The 19,852-nt window shown below is 49.1% G+C and overlaps 1 protein-coding gene across 5 annotated transcripts; it reads left to right on the top strand.

Moving 5' to 3' along the window:
- The first annotated feature begins 1,095 nt into the window (after positions 1-1,095).
- Positions 1,096-19,571, top strand: DELE1 (DAP3 binding cell death enhancer 1). Of its 5 annotated transcripts, XM_006161485.3 has the most exons (14): positions 1,096-1,248; positions 1,843-1,957; positions 2,724-2,841; positions 5,081-5,228; positions 6,149-6,310; positions 6,445-6,533; positions 6,634-6,730; positions 12,109-12,251; positions 13,971-14,129; positions 14,223-14,315; positions 16,622-16,781; positions 17,367-17,602; positions 18,140-18,161; positions 19,036-19,571. In XM_006161485.3, the coding sequence occupies exons 1-12, from the start codon at positions 1,218-1,220 to the stop codon at positions 17,582-17,584; spliced, it is 1,533 nt and encodes a 510-aa protein (XP_006161547.2). In that variant the 5' UTR covers positions 1,096-1,217; the 3' UTR covers positions 17,585-17,602; positions 18,140-18,161; positions 19,036-19,571. The 5 variants fall into 5 exon arrangements, with proteins under 5 accessions (XP_006161547.2, XP_014448318.1, XP_014448319.1 ...); XM_014592832.2 differs by lacking the exon at positions 18,140-18,161; XM_014592833.2 differs by lacking the exon at positions 18,140-18,161 and having other exon boundaries at positions 18,991-19,571.
- The last annotated feature ends 281 nt before the right edge of the window (positions 19,572-19,852 follow it).

The following is a 19,852-nucleotide window of genomic DNA, read 5'->3' as shown; positions in this document are numbered from 1 at the left end:
CAGTGGCTGGTGGTGGATCACACCATGACGGTCCTGTTAAAGGTGCCTGCCCCTACCTTTCTCTTTCTTTCTCCGTCTCTCTCATTCATGGCAAAAAAAAAAAAAAAAAAAAAAAGAAGCATGCTGGGGTTCAAACCTACGTATGCGGGATTCCAGAGCCCACTCTTAAGCCACTGGACTGTGTGTTCCTGCAGTCCACAAATCTTTATTCACTGTCTTCTCAGCTCCTAGGATGGTGGCTGACATATGGTCCACAATTGTTTAATAAATTAATACAACTCTCATGCCACAGGCCTGGGTTTTTCATCACCGACAAGTCTGATACCTGGCGGAGGAGGAGAACGAGGAAGTCTAAACATCTCAAATCTGAAGTTGAGTTCCTTTATTTCATGAGTTCAAGTCTGATCAAAGAGCTATTCTTTTCCACAAAAGGACACGTACATAATATTGGCTAGGTCTAAAGATGAGGGCTCTGATTAATAGGTGTGGGATTTGGGTGGGGGGTGACTGTTACCTTCTCGGTATTTCGAAAGGACTAACTCGAGTCTCGGCCTGTCACAACAGGAAAGACCAGTCGAGATCATTCCATCAGACCCTATCCTGATGGGCTACAAACTGAGGCTCAGGCGAGTGAAAAGGTCGGCTTGAGGCTACACATGGGAGACAGGGCTGGGCTGGAGCTAGAACCCCGCGATTAAAACCTTGCTGCCGTGGTTTTTCAAGTTTACGCAGTCGGGCCCGGGCCTGGCATCTCCAGCGATGGCCTCAACAGGAAGCTCGGACTACTGGTTTCTTTCGTTGGACTCTAAGGCTCCTCCCCGCCGCCCACGGAGCGTGGTAACTCCCACCACCTCCGGCCTCGGGAACTAAAAAGACTGCCTTTTTCGCGGCTCCGGTGTCTGCAAGGTCCTCCAGCTCCCAGTAGCCCTGCTCCTGGGCTGCTCAGCCTCGCCCCACTCCTGTGAGGGCGGCAAAGGACACCGCCCCCGCTTGTTTCCAACTGTCCTTGCCGCAGACCAACACCCCGCCGGCCCAAAACACGCCTACCCTGGCCACTTCCTCTCGCTGCGCACCGTCCTTCCGGTTGGGCTCCCTTCTGATTGGCTGAGAGCTCCCTGGGGACTCGGTCACTTGGGGCACCGCTGCGGCCGCTCTAGCCGCCGTCCCGTGGTCTGGCCTCGTTGTTCCGGCTGCGAGCTCTCTATGGTTGTAGCAACATGTGGCGCCTCCCTGGGCTCCTGGGCCGAGGTAAGGGGCGTCCGGGCGGCGAGCTTCTTGAGGCCGCTGAGGCTCAGATTTGGAGGGGCGAGGAGGTCGAGGAGGCAGGTTGGGGTTAGAGCTGAGGAAGGCGGGCCTTAAGGGGGTACTTCCAAGAAGTCAGGGGCCGTTGGGTGGGGCTAGTGAGAGGAGTGTGGAGCTTACATCAAAGGAGACGGGCGTGGTTATTAAGGGGGCGGGGTCAACGAACGGGCTAGGGCCCGTGGAGTAGGCGGAGCCATCGCGGAGAGGCGGGATTTAGAGGTATAGCGCTCCAGACACTGGACGATAATTAGTACGTAAATGGTCGTAGAACAGTGACTGTCAGCCTTGGGAGGGCATCAGAATCACATGGGGAAGATGGAGATGCTCCACACTGAGAGAGCCTGGTTTGTTACTCAGGAGTTGCACCCCAGCATCTAGGCAAAAAAGCCCCATCGGTACCCTTGTTTAAGAACCACTGCAGAGGCAGATGCCAGTGGCTTAGGGAGTAGGACTCAGTGACAGGTCAGAGGGAAGGTTGTTGGACCTCCTTTGCCCCAGTCCTGTTCTGTTGAGGTGACTGATCCTTGTTGCTCTGCACAGCTCTTCCCCGTCTGCTGGGACCTGGCCTCCGGGGGTTGACACCCAAGTCGACCAGCTCAGATGGGACTCAGGCTACCTCCTCTGGCCTGCTGCTCCCTGTGCCCAGCCTTGACAGGTGAGGAACTGCTGTCTTGTTGCCCTGGTCTTTCTTTGCCCCCACTTTTTTTTTTTTTTTTAGAGAGATATTTTTGCTATAGGGCACGTGTGCTCACCAGAGAGACAGACTGAAAGCGAGAAATCACCCCCCAGGGGGATGGCCATGCCACAATCCTATTTCCTCCATTCTCCTCTCAGGATCTCAGGCGCACACACACATGCACCTGGTGTGAGTTTAAGCTGCTAGGTCCGGGACTTGAACCATGGTCAACTACGTGGGAATCCAGTGATGTGACCATTACTCCATCTGCCAGTCCCATCTCCATTTTCTTTTATTTTGCCAGAGGGTGTGTGCACTTGCTGGAGAGAGGCAGAAAGAGAGAAAAAGTGAGAAAGCACACTTCCTCCCCCCCATAGGGTATGGTCACACTGCAATCCTTTATCTTTTTCTCCCTTCTTTTGGGATTCTGAGCACATACATACATGTGCCTGGTGTGCTTCTTAGGCACTTCCTCTTGCCCCACACCGTCCTTCCGATTGGACTCCATTCTGATTGGCTGACTGAGAGCTCCCTGGGGACTTGATCACTTGGGGCACTGCTGTGGCCGCTCTAACGGCCGTCCTGTGGTATGGCCTTGCTGTTCTGGCTGCGAGCTCTGGGTCCAGGACTTGGACTATGCAGTTGGCCATGTGGGATCAGCCACCTTACTCACCAAGCTACAGGGATGGCCTCCTTTGCCCCCACTTTCAGCAGAACTTGACCACCTGCTATTTGCATCATCCAGATCTGGCTCCTATGGCCCAGGCGCAAACAGGGGCCCAAGGTCCCGTGGATGGAAGGATGCTTTCCAGTGGATGTCTGCCCATGTCTCCTCAAACACCCTGTGTGATGCCATATCTTGGGTAAGGCTATCCCACCCCTGTCCTTGACCTTCAGTGTCGATGATAGTGACCCTGCGTGGAGCTATAAACTAGCCCAGAAACAAGAGCTAAGGCATAACTGTGTTCACATTGTGGCATTGAAATATTCATGGGAATATTGCCCCTACCCTTTTGCTATGTATTTATCTCTCATTTCATTCAATAAACATTTATTTAACACCTTCAGTGAGCCAGGCACTTTTTTTTAAAAAAAGAATTATTTCATTTTATTTATTATTATTTTAAATTTGACTATAGAGAGAAACGGGGTGGGGAGGGAGTAAGAAAGCAAGCCACCAGGTCCAGAACTCAAACCACAGTCGGACATGTGGGAGTCCAGTACCTTAACCATCATGCCACCTGTGGCCTCCAGGCATTTTTTTTTTAATTGCTAGAGGGTACATGTGCTCACCAAAAAGAGACAAAGAACCCGAGAAAGAGGGAAGAGGCAACCCCCACTGGGGCATGGTCATGCCACAATCCCTTCTTCATTTCTCTGTCCTGTTGAGACTGTGACCATGCACATACACACACACCCAGCATGTTTTTCAAGCAGCTGGGACTGGACTGGAACTGCAGTTGGCCATGTGGGATCTGGCTCCCTTAACCACTAGGCTGTGGGACTAAGGACAGAGCAAAGATTAAGGTGAGCTTGCCCTCGTGGATCTTATAATAAGTAATAGTAAATAGCTAATAAATAGCAATATCTATCACTGTAAAGTACTATACATACAGTATTATATTTCATCTTACAGAAATCATGCAAAGGAAATAGTCTTTTGTAGACCGGGAAACTCAGCCTTTGAAATGTTTGGTAACATGCTTCAGGTCGCACAGCAGTTAAGTGAAGGAGCCAGATCCACCTGTCAAGTTTATGCTGCATAGTCTGGCTGCTGTAGCGAGTGTGGCTTATAAAACAACTAGTACAGAGCTTAGCCCATAATAGTTGCTCAATAAATATTTGTTGATCTGCTCTATAAAGTCAGATGCTCAGCAGCAAATAGTAGGTCTAATAGGACATAATCTGTGCCTTCCAGGCGGAGTTCTTGGTAAAGGTTCTGCTGGTAAGGATTTGGAATGCAGTTCCATCGTCTCAGAGCTATCACCCACCCCATCAGCTCAGCTCTGCTGATGACATCAGTTTACACACCCTGTAGAGGGGAGTGTTTGCTCATTTTGCCAAAGAAGATCTGAGCCCTAGGAAAGTCCCATAGTGATTATTCTTGGGAAGTGGGTTGGGATTCCGGAGGTCCTGATGCCATCCCTGGGCTGTCACTTCCGCCCATATGAAAGCACCCGGACACCAGCTGTCCCTAGTGCCATCGACATTTGTCTCCGCTCTTCACATTGCTGATGCCTTCTCTTTTTTCTGGCCTTAACTCCCACATCACCCCACAGAGAGGCTCTCTGTGACTCCTGGTCTTATCAGGCATCCTTCCAGTGCTCCGTCTTAGCCTTTAGCTAACTAGTGGTTACTATATTTATTTCTGTGTTTGGGTTTTGTCTTTCTCAATGCAAGATATAAACTTTATGAGAACGGAGACTATTTCTTACTTGCCATTGTCGACGTTTTGCAATAAACAAGTACTTGGGTCCCTTCCTAAGTGCAGCACAGGTAGAGACAGAGAAAACCAGGCTGCCGTGGGTGAGAGCTAGCTTGTCTTCTGCAGACCTGGCAGGGAAGTGACTCCTTCACCAGCTCACACCTGAACATACATGTGGTGGGGTGGCTTGGCAAGGGGGTAGGGAGGAGTCATACCAGACTGGAGAGTGTGATGGGGACCTCTGACCAGTGCTGTGTTTGTGACTAACCCTGAGCTCACCCACTTTTTTTTACCTCTCAGCCTGCTGAGACTGTTAATGAGGCTCTCACTTGTGTGTTATTCAGCATCTATGTACTAGGCCCCTACATCTTAGCACTCCTGGGCAGGCACCAGGAACACACTGGTGGGCAAAACTTCCGTGATCGCTCCCCTTATCAAGCTTGGAGACTGCCAAGAGAGACAGGCCTTGGAGGAACAGCTGTAGAAATGATGACTTAAGTACCAGGGTGATCAGGACTGCAGTGGAGAAGTTCGGGTGCTATGAGAGTGTATGTCGGGGGAGCTGCTCCTGCCAGGAAGTCAGGAAAGGCTTCCCGAGGGAGTAATGTTTGAGCTGGAGGCTGGGTCTGAGGCTTTGACTGGAGGAGGGCCACACTCCTGACTGCTGCCTTTCCCAGGGCACTCTGACGGTGCTGGCCCTGCAGCTGGCGAGGCAGATCCACTTCCAGGCGTCCCTGCCAGCAGGACCTCGGCAAGTGGAGCACAGCTCTTGGCACAGGCCCCTGGACCGTTTCCTCTCATCTCTCTTGTGGCGCTCGCACTCCTGTGAGTTCTCAGTCTTGGGGCACGAGGGCTGGGCTGGGAGTTTCTCTGGGCCAGGAAGCATCTCTGGACACACCTCAGGAAAAGAGCCATCAGCAGCTCCTTGCCTTTCCTATCTGAAGTCAGAGGAAGGGGAATGGAGGAAGTCTGTCCACTCAGGGTGTGAGCCACACCTGCCCCTCAGTGTCCTGCCATGTCCTCCCATCACCTCCCATGGAGGGAGCCCCATAGTCCAGACCCTGGGCGTGGCTTCCTGCCTAGCCCTCAGCCAGGTCGTTCTCTGGTCATTTAGTCATTCATCAGTAAACGAAGCTTTACTGTGGGCTACCACACGCCGTGGTACAGAAGCAATATAGCCTAGTGATTGGGTTTCTGTAGTCAGTAGTCAGGCTTCCAGGCTGCCGCATGCTAGTCTGACGATCTGAACAAGTCACTTTTAACTTCCCTATGGCTTAGTTTCTTCATCTGTAAAACAAGGTTATAATAAAGCCATGCTGTGGGCATCTTGGGAAGCCTAAATGAGTTAATATATGGCAAGGACTGAGAACAGTGCTTGGCACATGGTAAGTGCCTGATCATTATTAGTTTAAGTCTTGGTCCTTGTTCTTATTTTTATGATTATAATCCTTCAAAATATCACTGTCAGCCAAAGAGCGGTGCTGGGGCTATAGTAGGGAGTAAGGCAGGCACATCCTTGCCACTGCAGGAGTCAGCAGACTCGTGCATAGGGTAGGAGGTGAGCATAAATATGGGCTCCTCCTGTACCCCGAGGAAGAAACCAGCAAAAGAAATGGAGGAGGAGGAGTATGAAGCAGTTTCGCTCTTCTTCCTGTGCTCTTCACAACCTTAAGGAGGACTCAGCAACCCTCAGTAGACTGAACTGATCCCCTTCTGACCTGACCACTCTTGCTGGCTCATTCTAGCGCTGCGGAGGCACATTCTCCCCTTTCCTGATAGCCCAGCTCCCCAGCACACGGGCCTCAGAGAAGCCAGGGGCCGCCGAGAAGAACCAGCAACTCAGACTAAGCACGTCTCCTCACACAGCTCTGCAAGAGCAGCTGTTCTTCAGGACCCCTCTGAGGAAGGTATGTCCCCACGGACTCAAATCTGCGAAATGTAAATGCTGGATGGGGTGGTCAGGTTGACTGGGAGAACAGAAGCAAAGAGAAATAACATCTTTGTCCTTGGCCCTGGCTGGCCGTCGGCCTTCCCCTTGCAGGTCCCGGGGATTTTGCCTTCCTGCATGCCAGCAGTAGCTTCGAGACCAAGGCAGAACCAGCCCAGTCTGGGCCTGCTGGGGATAGGAAGGTATTGTTCACATTTGGCTACTTAGGTCCCTGTAACGTTCCTCTGGGCAGGTGGCAATCCCAAAATACCATCCCTTGATGAGTCTGCATTTCTTCCCCAGGGACAAGATCAATCAAAAACTCTTCCCCTTGAGGAGGCTGTGAATTCCATTCAGCAGCTGTTCCAGCTCACTGTTTCCATCGCTTTCAACTTCCTGGGTAACTGGGTGGACCCTGCCTTGAGGCAGGAGGATGGGAAAATGGAAAGGGTATGGGATGATTTAAATGAGAAAGATTTCATTTTCTCCTTGGAAGGTACACGAAACCTGGTTTGGTGGCTCAATGATGTCAGGGACCCATTCTCGGTCAAATGTGTCCCATCACCTTTTAAACTGTCTCTGCCCTGAGGTCTGCTTTGGCCATTCCAGCTCCCTCTGTATCTATATTCTAGGTGGCTGGACGTGGAAGGTCGATGAGCTAAAGGACCTGTAGGATAAAGAATCTTTCCTTTTATGACCTCAAAGCTGCACAGATTCTTGTTCAGAATGTGGGCTTATGGCCACTCTTAATTGCAAAGGAGGCTGGGAAATGGATTCCACCTAAATGACTTTGTGCTCTCCCTGAAAATTCTGCTACTGTGTGAGAAGGAGGAAATAAATCTTGGAGGACATCTAGTATTTCTGCCAACTTAGGAAAGCACAGGTTCCTGAGGTTCAGAGCATTCCCTCGAGTGCGTGAATAGGAACCTCCCACCCTCATCTGGAGACACCATTTGTCCTGGTCTCTGCAGTAGCTTGCTAAGGCTTCAGGCCTTCTAATGTGGACCCAGACTCCTAGCAGCATCTACTGGGTCTAGTGGACAGGTGGCTGAGAGGCTGGGATTTGTTCAGAACAAATTTACTGAGCATTTGCCTTTTGTTAGACCCTATTTTAGGTGCTGGGGATACAGTGATTCATAAGACAAAGTCCTTACTTTCCTAGAGCTGACATTTGAGTTGTAAGAGAAAAACAATAAATTGGCAAACAAGAAGGAGAATGTCAGATGGAGATAAGTGTTATGACGAAAATAACAAGGGAATGTGTTAGTGACGTGGCCAGGGAACAACTTTTGATTTGAAAGTCCTCACTGAAGGGAAGACCCTTGAGCTAAGACCTGCCTGACAAAAAAAAGCCACTCTTACTTCTATCTAGAGAGAGAGATTTCCAAGTGGGAGGAACAAGTACAAAGGTCCCAGGCAGGGTTGTATTTTGTTTGTTAAAGGAACAAAAGAAAGCTGAGTGTATGGGACCAGCAGATGGGGTAGTGGTTACGTCACTGAACTCCCACGTAGTTGACCATGGTTTGAGTCCCAGACCTAGCGGCTTAAACTCATGCCAGGCATGTGTGCGCATGTGCCCAAAATCCTGAGAGGAGAATGAAGGAGAAGGGATTGTGACCTGGCTATCCCCTCTGGGGGGTGATTTCTTGCTTTTTGTCTCTCTGACTGTCTCTCTGGTGAGCGCACGCGCCCTATAGCAAAAATCTCTAAAAAGAGGAAAAAAGGAAAGAAAGAAAAAAAGCTGGTTGAGTGTGTGGGCCAGCTGTGGTGCGGTTCAGATGGATCCCACACAAACAACTGTGCCGTTCAAATCCCAGACCTGGCAGTTTAGAAAAACACACTAGGGAGGGGGCAGCAGGTGTCTTTGTGGTTCGAGTCCTGGACCTGGTGGCTTACTTTCTCACTCTCCTTTTCTCTCTGTCTCTCTGTGGTCAAATTAAAAAATAATAATAAATAAAATTACTAAATCTTTAAAACACACACACACACACCCTCTGTATCTATATTCTAGGTGGCTGGACGTGGAAGGTCGATGAGCTAAAGGACCTGTAGGATAAAGGATCTTTCCTTTTATGACCTCAAAGCTGCACAGATTCTTGTTCAGAATGTGGGCTTATGGCCACTCTTAATTGCAAAGGAGGCTGGGAAATGGATTCCACCTAAATGACTTTGTGCTCTCCCTGAAAATTCTGCTACTGTGTGAGAAGGAGGAAATAAATCTTGGAGGACATCTAGTATTTCTGCCAACTTAGGAAAGCACAGGTTCCTGAGGTTCAGAGCATTCCCTCGAGTGCGTGAATAGGAACCTCCCACCCTCATCTGGAGACACCATTTGTCCTGGTCTCTGCAGTAGCTTGCTAAGGCTTCAGGCCTTCTAATGTGGACCCAGACTCCTAGCAGCATCTACTGGGTCTAGTGGACAGGTGGCTGAGAGGCTGGGATTTGTTCAGAACAAATTTACTGAGCATTTGCCTTTTGTTAGACCCTATTTTAGGTGCTGGGGATACAGTGATTCATAAGACAAAGTCCTTACTTTCCTAGAGCTGACATTTGAGTTGTAAGAGAAAAACAATAAATTGGCAAACAAGAAGGAGAATGTCAGATGGAGATAAGTGTTATGACGAAAATAACAAGGGAATGTGTTAGTGACGTGGCCAGGGAACAACTTTTGATTTGAAAGTCCTCACTGAAGGGAAGACCCTTGAGCTAAGACCTGCCTGACAAAAAAAAGCCACTCTTACTTCTATCTAGAGAGAGAGATTTCCAAGTGGGAGGAACAAGTACAAAGGTCCCAGGCAGGGTTGTATTTTGTTTGTTAAAGGAACAAAAGAAAGCTGAGTGTATGGGACCAGCAGATGGGGTAGTGGTTACGTCACTGAACTCCCACGTAGTTGACCATGGTTTGAGTCCCAGACCTAGCGGCTTAAACTCATGCCAGGCATGTGTGCGCATGTGCCCAAAATCCTGAGAGGAGAATGAAGGAGAAGGGATTGTGACCTGGCTATCCCCTCTGGGGGGTGATTTCTTGCTTTTTGTCTCTCTGACTGTCTCTCTGGTGAGCGCACGCGCCCTATAGCAAAAATCTCTAAAAAGAGGAAAAAAGGAAAGAAAGAAAAAAAGCTGGTTGAGTGTGTGGGCCAGCTGTGGTGCGGTTCAGATGGATCCCACACAAACAACTGTGCCGTTCAAATCCCAGACCTGGCAGTTTAGAAAAACACACTAGGGAGGGGGCAGCAGGTGTCTTTGTGGTTCGAGTCCTGGACCTGGTGGCTTACTTTCTCACTCTCCTTTTCTCTCTGTCTCTCTGTGGTCAAATTAAAAAATAATAATAAATAAAATTAACTAAATCTTTAAAACACACACACACAATGAGGGGGCCAGCAGGTGGTGTGGTGGTTAAGGTGCTAGACTCCCACATGGCTAACAGCAGTTTTAGTCCTGGATCTAGTGGCTTCAATCTCAAGCTGGGAGTATGTGTGTGCGTGCCCAAAATCCTGAAAAGAGAAGGGAGAGGTGATTGCAGCATGGCCATACCCCCAGGGAGAGTGATTTTTTCACTTTACATCTCTCTGTCTCTCTAGTGAGTGCAAAACATTCCCTATGGCTTAAACCTTAGTCGTTCATATCCAAAAACCTCGAAAGGAGAAATGGAGAGGAACGATTGCAGTGTTCCCATCCTCATGGGGGATACTTTCGCTCTCTCCCGTCCTCTCTGTGTCCTTGGTGAGTGCACACCCTCTAGCAAATAAAAATAAATAAAAAGAGGTGAGTGTAAGTGTAGCTTCGAGATCTTGGGGAGTAGGGAAAATGGAAGCAAATGAAATCAGAGAAGCAGGCAGAGACCAGATCAGGTGGGGCCTTCTGAGCCATGGTAAAGAGTGTGGATTTTCTAAGAGAAGAAGCCATTGGAGAGTTTTAAGCAGGAGCAAGAAGGGGCAGTCACATGATCCGTTGTCTTCCAGAGGTGCTCTGGCTGTTGTGTAGACTGATGTGGATTGTAGAGGTGCAGAGGAAGCTAAGGAACTTGTGACGGAGGAGACCAAGAAGAGATGAGTCAGCGTGCATGGATGAAGCTGGAGTGGAGAATGGGGACAGGTGGCATCCTTTGCCCTCTGGAGTCTTCTCCCCAAGGACAGGGCCATCTGTACCCTGGACAGCAAGTTTTCAGGCAGCCAGGGAGGTGACTTTAATTCACCATTGTCTGAATGGAACCTGGCTTCTACCTCATTAGCTTTTTGTGACTTTGACGGGTAGACAGTCTCCTCTCAGAATTGTCTTGCCCATCCCTTCATTCATATATTCATGTATTCAGCAAGCGCTAAGCACTGTGGCAGAATACAAAGGCAGCGGCAGCCTTAATCGCATTTTGCATTTGTATAGAGCTTTCACCCCATGCGAAGACTTCCTGCTACATTTTTTTTTTCTGCTTCTACCTCCAAGATTTTACAGTCTAATTGAGGAGACAGGACTTGTACTGTTGACACAGTTTAGTCCATAGAAAAAGGCTGAGTATATTAAGTAAGTACTTAAAAAAATATTTAAAGCCCAAGTGTGGTCTGAAGGTGCAAGGGCAGAAACGGGATGGGAGGGCTGGTGGTAGAGGTGGCAAGAGACAACCAGGCAGTTTGAGCCACGGCTGACACTTGAGACTTGGCTGTGTCCTGCTCCTTTTTAAAAATTTCATCTTAATTGCCCAGTAGCGCATGTGCTTATCAGAGAGAGAGAGAGAAAGCACCCTCCACCAGTGGGGCATGGTCATGCCACAATCCTTTTCTTTCCATTTCTCCATCCCTTTAGGATTTGGGGGTGCATGCATGCCCAGTGTGTTTTTCAAGGCCAGACTGGAATTTGAACCAGGTGGGGTCTGCCAGGCGGGGTCTGCCTCCCTTCACCACTGCACTCTTAACTTCCTTTACATTTGGGCATTGAGAAAGGCCTGCGCTTCAGAGTTGGATACACTTGGATTCAGGTCTTGGTTCTTTTATATCAATTACCACTCCCAGCTTCCTCATAAAACAAGCTTGACAGTGTCGCCCATCTTAGTTAGGCTGTATTGGTTATGAGCAACCTAAACCTGCTCTGACTGACTTCAGTATAAAAGGGATCTGTCGGATGGATTCTGAAGACCTTCCAAGACTCAAAAAGGCCCGGAATCAGGGAAGCTCGAGATCCAGGGCAGCGATGGATAGATCGACAGCTTCTCCAGAGCGCTTTTGTCAGAATAAGCCTACAGGAGCAATTTTCCCTCCTGTCCCAAGCAGACTGAGGTTCAGATTCCTCAGGAAGAGACTTACTGGCTGAGATATTGATTGACAGTACTGGGGGAAGGGTTGGTCCTAAAGAGCAATCTGGATGCTACTTCTAGAGGAGGAGGACTGAATTATGGAAGGGCAGAACCCGGTGATGTCTGTGGCAAACCATCGATATAGTTGGAGAATAGAAGTACTTAGCCCAGAAAGAAAGGAAAGGTAGGGCTAGCAGGTGGCATGGTAGTTAAGGGTGCTGGACTCCCACGTGACCAACCATGGTTCGAGTCCCAGACCTGGAGGCTTTCTCACTTTCTCTTTCTCTCTCTTTTGCTCTTGCTCTCACTCTGCTCCTCTCTAGTCAAATTAATATGAAATAAATGAATACATAAAGTTACATAAAATAATTATTGTTTTAATAAAAGGAAGGAGGGAAGGGGCCTGGGCCTGATGAGGAGCCTGCAGGTATCTGACTGAGGATGTGAGGAAGGTGACAGAGGGAGCTGTGAGTATGTCCTGTGTTTTCTTACAGGGACAGAGAACATGAGGAATGGGGACTACTCGGCGGCCTTTTCTTATTTCCAGAAAGCTGCAGACCGCGGCTACAGCAAAGCCCAGTACAACACGGGCTTGTGTCATGAGCATGGCAGAGGCACCCCCAGGGACCTCAGCAAGGTACTGCACCCTCAGCCCTGCCCCAGGGCTATTGCTGTGCTGGGATGGGGCAGAGTTTAAATTCTCTCCTTGATGTGGTTCCAGACTGGCTAGGAGACAAAAATAAGAAAGTTCCTAACTTCTAGGGATTTAGACAAGGATCTTGTCTTTCTACTTTGCAGCTCTGTCCTTAGAGCCTAGAGCAGCACCTTGAAGAATAGATGAATGAATTCTAGAAAGATGGGATAAGTACATCATGTATAAGGTGTTGTAGATAAGAATCTATTGCTTAGAGTTGTGTAAGAAGACAAAAGGAAGGCAGGCAACTTAGTTCCTTCAAGAGAGAACTAGTTAATGGGGCCGACAGCTGGTGTGGTGGTTAAGGGCACTGGACTCCCACATGGGTCTCAGACCTGGCGACTTGCTTTCTCACTTTCTCTTTTTCACACACACACACACTGCCCCTCTCTGTTCAAATTTTAAAAATTAATAATATAAGTAAGTAAAATTAAATAATTATTTGAAAAAAGAGAAAGAGAGAACAAGTTAGTTACATCTATTGGGGCTTAAAACAGATGTGCTATGTGTCTGAATTAATTGGCAGGAAAAGATATCCATGATGTGTTGTTAAGTAAAAAAATAAGTTACATAGGAACCAGCAGTTAGCGTAATGGCTATGTCGTTGGACTCCCACATAGTCGACCGCGGTTCACGTCCTGGACCCAGTGGCTTAAAACTCACGCCGGGTGCGTGTGCATGTGTGCCCAAGATCCCGAGAGGAGAATGGACGAGAAGGGATTGCGGCATGACCATCCCCTCTGGGGAGTGATTTCTCGCTTTCTGTCTCTTTTTCTCTCTCTGTCTGTCTGGCAAGCGCACGCGCCCTATAGCGAAAACTTCTCCAAAAAAAAAAAAAGTTACAAAACACTGTAGTGTGATCCAATATATTCTCTCACTCTCTCCTCTCTCCGTAGGCACACAGACACGTATTTGTGTGTACGTGTATAAATATGTGTGTGTATATAACACATATACGTCTCGAAAGAAATCAGCAAGGCTGTACACTATCATTTTAACAGAATGATTTATAGAAGGCAAAATTTCTTGGGATTATATATTTATGTTTTTGGTGTATATTTTTAAATTTTGACTTTTCTATATTTTCTGACTGTAATGATTATGTAGTTAAAATCACGTTTAAGAATGATTTATTTAATTCCTTCTGTTATTGTCATTTTTTAATTTGACCAGAGAAAGAGAGCGAAAGAAAGGGAAAGGGAAAAAGCAAGTCACCAGATCCGGGACTCGAACAGTGGTTAGCCATGTGGGAATCCAGTGCCTTTATCCACCATGCCACCTGCCAGCCCATTAAAATAATTTTTTAATATTTTGCTCAAAGAAAAAGGCTTTATAGTTTATAGGGCCAGTCAGTGGCATGGGGGTTAAGATGGCTAAATCTCACGTGGCCAACTGTGTCATTCAAGTCCTGCACCTGGCAGCTTGAGAAACATGCTGAGTGTGTGCATGTTGTGTGCGGCCCACAATCCCAAAAGGAGGGAGAAATGGAGGAGAAAGGACTATGGCGTGACCATCCCCTACAGGGGTGCTTTCTCACTTTCCTTCTCTCTTTCTCTGTCTCTCCTCAGTGAATGCATGTATCCTCTAGCAAATTTAAAAAATAAAAAAATAAAAAGGCTCTGTAAAGTTACCAGCTGACTGGCGTTTCTCCCCTTGCCTCAGGCGATCTGTTATTATCAACTGGCTGCTGGCCAAGGCCACAGTCTGGCTCAGTACCGCTATGCCAGGTGCCTATTGCAAAACCCAGTCTGCTCCTGGGAGCCTGAGAGGCAGAGAGCAGTGTCCATGCTGAAGCAGGCTGCAGACTCGGGCTTGACAGAGGTGAGTGTCTTAGGGGAGGTCTATCCTCATAGTCTAGGGCATGTGGAGGCCGAGAGTGACCTCAATGCCTTTTTGCTTCCTTTTTGACCACAGGCCCAAGCTTTTCTCGGGGTGCTTTTCACCAAGGAGCCGTACCTGGATGAACAGAGAGCTGTGAAATATCTCTGGCTTGCGGCCAACAATGGGGTATGAGTCTCTGGTATCCATGCATGTTGCGGGGTCAAGTCTGAGAAGAGGAGGGGTTTGGTACCGAGTTCTGTGTCTAGGAGAGCATTTCATAGGAGACCTGGGCTGGCTTCAGGGCTTAGCTCTTGCTGACCTACCATGGGACCCTTGGGCAAGCCCAGCAGTGTGCTGGCCCTGGCTCGTACCAGCCTGTGAGAGCGTTGGTAGCTTCAGATCGCCTGTGGTGGGAGTGTATTTGCACTGCAAAAATTGCTAAATGCTCCAAAGCAGGGCTGTTTTCCTTCAGCCAGTCATTAAACATTTACCAGCACAGTCCTGGGCTGGTCACTTTTTGATCCAGGCTTGTTTCCTCATCTTTAAAGTGGGCATAATAGGGTCTGCCTTTCCTGTCTATGACTTTCCAAGGTTGTTGTGAGGATCAGAATCTGAGTGAGTGGCAGGTGAGAGCACTTGGTGAGCTGTGCCCAGGAAGGTGCATCGTGACAAGTGCTGGCAGCCTAGCAGAGGCAAGACAGGGCAGTTGGGGGGTGAGGGTTAGATAGGGCTGGTTGTCCTTAAACTGGGGGCACAGCTTCCGTGGGCTGATTATAAATAATTCGAGGGAAAAAATGGCAATACTGAGTTAGTTACCTTGAACGCAAGAAATCTCAGAGCTTTATGTCGCTGTGAGTCAACGAGAAGTCGGTTGGTCGCCTGCTGTTTCCTCGAGTATATTTGGCCCTCGGTATAGTTTCCGAGATGCACCTCCCAGGCCAGGAGTCTGGGATTGGAACAAGCAGCGTGCATGTCCCTGCCGTCTGCAGGGGTTTCCTTTCTCTTCTTCTTTTTTTTTTTTTTTTTGGAGAGGTTTTTGCTATAGGGTGCATGCGCTCGCCAGACAGACAGAGAGAGACAGAGAGACAGAAAGCGAGAAATCACCCCCCAGGGGGGATGGTCACGCCGCAATCCCTTCTCCTCCATTCTCCTCTCGGGATCTTGGGCACACACGCATATGTGCCCGGCATGAGTTCTAAGCCACCGGGTCTGGGACATGAACCGCAGTCGATTACGTGGGAGTCCAGCGACATAGCCATTACACTAACTGCTGGTTCCCTCCTTTCTCTTCTGACCACTACACCAATGGCTTCTTTGAACTCTTGGACTTCAGAATACTTTCCCATTTCCATCAGCGGTAGTTGTCAGAGGGGACCAATGTCACTGACAAGTACCTGCTGCTATGTCTGCCTTTCCCTGAAGGCACCCACCGAGCACCCTGCAGGCCCGCACGGCCATGGCTACACAGGCCTGGAGCACTACTGTGCCGAGAAGAAAGTGCACAGAGGGCCATCAGTCACACCGTACGTAACACTGTGGGGGACCCACCTCGGAGCACCCACCCACAGGGAACGGGGTCTGCATCTGCACTGTGCAGTGGGCAGGTGTGGGTGTTCCAGCCTCACGGATGCCCTTGCCGTGTGGTAACCTGGCCTATAGCCAGGAGTTCGCCATATTTATTGGAGAGACTGTGGCCTGTATGTTACAGAAGTAGGTGTAGAATGTGTAGTCAACTCTTTCCAGAAATTTAACTGGTGGTAGAAGAAAGGTTGAGACTGTGGTTGGGAATCAACAGAGTGTTTTGTTTTTCAAGGTGGGAGATTGAGTACGATAAAAATACTTCAGTAGGGAGGGAGCGATGCATGAGGCAGGTAGCTGACAGGATGGTGGTAATAGCACAGGTCTGAGCGTTTGTCATATAACGGCACATTGAGCAGTTGCAGGTACATGCGAATCCTTACAGCAACCTAATAAGGTAGGCAGTGTTGTTACTCCCACTCTACAGGTGAGGAAACTGAGGCTCCACGATGTAGAGTAACATGACTGTACACAGCCGGAGTGGCAGAGCCAGGGTTGGTGTCCAAGGGTGGGCTGTGCAGGTGGGTGCCCATCCCCTACCCGACATGGCCTCTCAGAGGAGCAGAATTCTCAAGGAGAGGAGCAAGGATCCAGAGCAGGGGCACGGCACTCAGCCTCTTAGAGGAGGAGAAATACTTCTTCTGTCATTTAGGCCGTGCAGCCGCCTCACCCAGACACTGAGGAAGGCACACGAGGGCTGTGGGCAGTGATCCGCCTCCACCCTTGCCCCCTTGCTCTTCCAGGCGTCACACGACCCTGCCGTCACAGTTGAGAGCCTTTGGTGTGGGGTGGGCTGGGGCTGGGCGTGGATGAAGCTGCAGCACACCCGACCCTGCCCTCCCGGCTGTGCATTTCTCTTCCTCACGCCTACCTCGTGTGTGTGCACGTGTCTGTCTGTCCATTTTCTCCTGTAGGACTCACAGAGCAGGTACCACCTGGGAATTTGCTATGAGAAGGGCCTCGGCGTGCAGAGGAACCTGGGACAGGCCGTGAAGTGTTACCAGCAGTCAGCGGCTCTGGGAAACAAGTCTGCCCGGGAGCGGCTGCGGACCCTCTTTTCCATGGACACAGCAGGTACAGATGCACGTCAGGGCAGCGGCGTCTCTCCCCGAACTCAGTTCCCTGTGCCAGGGAAGGGGGCTGTAGCAGTCCCTCTTTGTCATTTCCAACCCCAGTGGTGGGTAAGAGCGCGGCTTCTGGTGTCAGAAACACTTGACTTCTAGCACTCACTGTCACTGACCTTGGACTCTTTGTCTTTGAGCCTCAGTTTTTTCACCTCTGAAAATAAAGGGAATTGTAGTACCTATTCCTGGGACGTCCGAAAAGTCATGACGCATTTTTGCATAGGAAAACAGAAAATACGTCATGACCTTTTTGATGATCTAATAGGTTGTCATAAGGTTTAAAGGAAATGATTTTAGAGGGCTTATCAGGCCTGACACACAGGTGTCAACTGAATGCCGGCCGCTCTGACCAGGTGAGACAATGTCTGAAGCTGGCTGATTTACCCTTCCAGGGCTCCAAGCCCTGCTCACTCGTGACTAACTGGGGTTGGGCCAAGATAGGCGTGCTAGAGGGAACCAAGAGCTTTCATTCCTGCTGCACTGTACAAGCCCAAGAATGCAGCATGAGTAAGAGTCACTCTCACCTCTTTTGTAGCCCCGGGGCCCAGGGACCTGGCAGTCACGGGACTGAAGTCTTTCTCTAGCCCCTCCCTCTGCAGTCTGAATACGCTACTGGCAGGAGCCTCTCGCCTCCCACACGCCTCGAGCACAGGGAACCTCGGTCTGCTCTGCAGAAACGGGCATCTCGGAGCCAGCCCCGGAGCCCCCAGCAGGACTCTTCACACCCTTACCCCTTGGAAAAGAGTCTTGTAAGACTGGGTTTTGGCTAAGGTAAGATAAAACAGTCACTGCTGCCTTCCAAGGACTGGAGGGCCAGGAGGTCAATGACAAAAGCAGGTGATCAGTTTCCCTTTCCAGGGTAGAAATTCCAGTGGGAGCTCGGGTTCCTGAGCAATTGCTATTATACGTGAATACACCACTGTGACCTTCCCCACACAGTCACCTCACAGACAAGCCCAGGATGCCTCTGCGGTCATTTCTGGTCTGTACATCAGAGCATTCATTTAGCGATTGATGGAAAGCTCACCTGAAGGTCCCAAAGAGCCTGGTGTTCTCCCTAGCCTTATCTTTGAGCAAATCGCTTACCTTCTCCTGCCTCGTGCCTCAGTTTCCTCATGCTTTTTTTTAGAAGAATTATTTAATTGTATTTATTATTAACTATGTGTGTTTGTTTTAATTTGACTAGGGAGGGAGAAAGAGGGAAAGTGAGAAAACAAGCTATCAGACCTGGGACTCAAACTGCAGTTGACTATGTGGGAGTGCAGCACTCCCTGCCAGACCCTCTCAAATCTTTTTTTTCTTTTTTAGGGAGAGATTTTTTTGCTATAAGGTGAGTGCACTCACCAAAGAAACAAAAAGCGAGAAATCACTCCCCAGGGGTGATGGCCATGCCACAATCCCTTCTCCATTCTCTCAGGATTCTGGGCACACACACATGCACCCAGCTTGAGTTTGAAGCTGCCAGGTCAGCGGCTAGAACCACGGTAAACTACGTGGGAGTCCAGTGATGTGACCATTACGCCATCTGCTGGTTCCTCACGCTTGTTTTTTGTTTTTTTAAAGTATGTTCCCTCCATGAATAAGAGAGAGTGAGATACAGAGAGAGGCAGCACCTCCAACAGGGTCTTGATGGCGCTCTCCACCGCAGCTAAGTCCAGCCCCAGGTCGTGGGTACAGTGTACTCAGGGAGGTCTCCAGGTGTGAACCGGAACCTTCCTCTGGGGCTTAGCTTTCCTGCCATACCACAGCCCGCCCCTGATTTCCTCACACGTATAATGCACCGTCGTCCACCAGCATCTGATGTATGTACCTCTGGTGGTCCACAAGAGGATTCTTAGGTGGGATTCAAATGAGTATTTTTTGTTTTGGTAGTTATAAAATATATGTTTACCAACATTGACCTGTAGTTTTACAAATGTTAGATCCAGAATGAAGCTAACTTAAAAAAAATAAAATAGTGAATCAACTTAAAGAAAAACGTTGTAAAACGGGAACTATAGATTCAGGGAGGTGGCAAAACTCCTGGGGGTGGCTTCATGAATGTCTGGAACTTGGGAAACGGAATTAGGTCATCCCTGAGACTAACTCCAGCAATCGTCTTTGTTCATCTCCAAATGAATTCATAATTGTTTTCTTTTCACCTTTGATGCTGATGGAAGGAGTTTCTTGCCTGAGTGCCTGGATATGTCTGCTGACTTTTTCAGGCCTTACTTCAGCCCCAAAGATGGAACCTGTGGGTACTCAGACGTCATAACTTGAGTTTCAGAGATGAGGCCAGTTACCCACCCACTTTCTCCAAAACCTTACACCTGCGCCAGCACAGTGACGAGGAACGTGTGTGAAGACTCAGATTCTGGCTCAGCCACCTGCCTGGCCCTGTCACCTGGTTTATTACCTTGTTTCCTTGGTTATAGACCAAGGGCGTCGGTGTCTGCCCTCTACAGGGCTGACGGGGTATTTCACTGCCTGGAGAGACAGCGATGCCCATGGAGACATGGCTTTACGAATTGCCGGCACCATGAGGACCAGGGCCTCCTGACTCCCAGCCCAGGGATTTTTTCTAACAGTTCACACCATAATTTTATATGAAACCGTAATTACCATCCTGCCGTCATGTGGGAGTAGATGGAGATGGAGCATGGAAGTCTTGGAGCAGGAGAGTATAATTTTGAGGTCCTCGTTGGGGAGAGGTATGCCAGAAATGTATGGTGTTTAATAAAACAGATCCTGGATTATCTCATGACTTGTGCCCGAGTGTGTTGGGAAGAGCCGGGGAGATGGGCAGGGAGGGCTGAAAGCTGAGGCTCCATCCTCATCTCTAAACTCTCCATTAACCAATTTGGAGGGTCTTAAAAGCTTCTTCAGGAGAGAGACTTAGAAAAAAAATGATTTCTGAGTCAACGCTAATGACTCCAATTACTGAGTTTGTGAATAGCTGTTCCCTGGCTTCTGGATGTTAGCCCAAGTTCAATAGCATAGATGTGGTTGAGGGTGGGGGGACAGAGCCAGCGCCCCCCCCCC

This window comes from Tupaia chinensis, unplaced genomic scaffold, assembly GCF_000334495.1.
Source record: "Tupaia chinensis unplaced genomic scaffold, TupChi_1.0 Scaffold138644_1, whole genome shotgun sequence".
Taxonomy (NCBI): Eukaryota; Metazoa; Chordata; class Mammalia; order Scandentia; family Tupaiidae; genus Tupaia; species Tupaia belangeri.
This window is presented reverse-complemented; position numbering and strand designations above follow the sequence as displayed.